At 40.2% G+C, this 1,650-nt stretch overlaps 1 protein-coding gene across 1 annotated transcript; it reads right to left on the bottom strand.

Moving 5' to 3' along the window:
* Positions 1 to 371: 371 nt before the first annotated feature.
* LOC133178174 (uncharacterized) lies at positions 372 to 1,394 on the bottom strand. The gene has a single exon (XM_061312922.1). It carries the CDS (start codon positions 1,392 to 1,394, stop codon positions 372 to 374), a length of 1,023 nt encoding a protein of 340 aa, XP_061168906.1.
* Between the last annotated feature and the right edge of the window lie 256 nt (positions 1,395 to 1,650).

A 1,650-nucleotide genomic window follows, 5' to 3' on the forward strand; every position in this document is an offset into this window, starting at 1 on the left:
AATACTGAGGATCAATGAAGTCATTCACACTATCACCAAATGGGTGGGACAAATGATGAATAAGACGAAATGTACCATCTTTTTTAGGTACCATACCTATGGGGGACAGTCTTAGGTTGAGAAATGGAGGGCAGAAAAATGGGCCAGCAACCCGACCTAAACTTATTTCTTTATTGACTAATTGTATGGCTTCTGTAATAAGTGAACTCAAAGACTTAAGATTTTTACAGTTGTATGGCTGTCTAGGACCTTGGTAATTTAATTTAAAACCAAATTGAAATCCTTGCAATAGTTCATGTGCATTTTCTGTGTCAGGATAATTAGTCAAACAATCTGATAAAACTGAAGTCTTGATTGGACTGTAAGCAATACTACTGATGTCTAACTGGTGTTGAGGAGGGGGTTCTGAAACTGCTAGTAGCTGGCTTGACTGTTGATTGAGCACGCCAGGTTGACTGAGAGTTCCCAGATCTAAAATTTAATGAATTTCTAGTAGTGGTTCTACACATTGTAAAGGGATGGGGTTGTGAACATAAAATGCACCAGTGCCTATATTGGCAGTTTTGCCTTGAACAATAACCCTTGTAGTTGAAATCATAACACTTTAAGGGTTGGGATGGCTGAATAGCAGGCTGTCGGTGAAGGGCATTGTTATACATGTAAAGGAGCCAAAGCTCCTGATCAACTGACGCAAATGACATTGAAGGGTTGCACTCTTTCTTCAATCTGAATTGAATGTCATAGTCCCGCCAACCCAGGCCATTAACCCGGCTTGCCCCGAGACGTATTGTGTGGATATATTTAAACAGAGCAGCGTTTTCCATTGGGCGAGCCAGCACATAAATGGCTGCATAGACAAGAAATGCATCTGTCCACATTTGGACGTCAGTAATGGGTTTTAATTTAGATTTTGATGATAAAGCCAAATTGCCATTTTGCAGTGAGAAATATCTAGTATCATCATGGGGGTCAGTTTCGAGCTTATTGTTGATTAATGAAGCTAAATTAACATATTCGCCATTGGCAATTTTGAGTTTAATATTGTTGGATACATTATGCCCCAAATCATTATCATAACTAGAAACTCTTATGTTCGCATTGGATGAAGGAATACCTTCTGTCCCCTGAGGTTGGGCTGGGTCTTCTCGCTCAGACAAAATTGTGGAAATGCGTTGAGCCAGATCCTGAAGTTGGTAGGGTGGCATAACGTTGGTAGGCATTATCGTGGGTGCAGTAGCCTGTACATCAGAAGGGCAATTGATAGGCTGGACTGTTCCGTCCGTGATGCTCGCCGACGGAGGAACTTCGGAAATTGTCTCCAGACGAGGCTCTCGTCTCCCTGCTCGTTTCCGTGGCTGAGCCTGGGTCTGACTTGCCGTCTTCCGCTTAGGCATTTCGAATCTCGAAATATAACCAAAGAGAAAATCTGTTAACCATGGGTTGTCATCAAACTTTAATGTAATATGACTACTGAACTTTGAATGCACGTGTACATGAGTGCCTGTTAAAATCAACAAATATCTACGAAATTTGTTAGCATCGATGATTAAATTTGGATAAATATGCCATAAAAGAGCATTTAAAATTTTATTACAACAATTTCTTGACAAAAAGTAAAGGTATTAGCTAAAAACAATCGAAAATTCACAC

Source organism: Saccostrea echinata, unplaced genomic scaffold (genome assembly GCF_033153115.1).
Source record: "Saccostrea echinata isolate AGI-Se365-2 ecotype Australia unplaced genomic scaffold, CSIRO_AGI_Sech_v1 ptg000002l, whole genome shotgun sequence".
Lineage (NCBI taxonomy): Eukaryota > Metazoa > Mollusca > Bivalvia > Ostreida > Ostreidae > Saccostrea > Saccostrea echinata.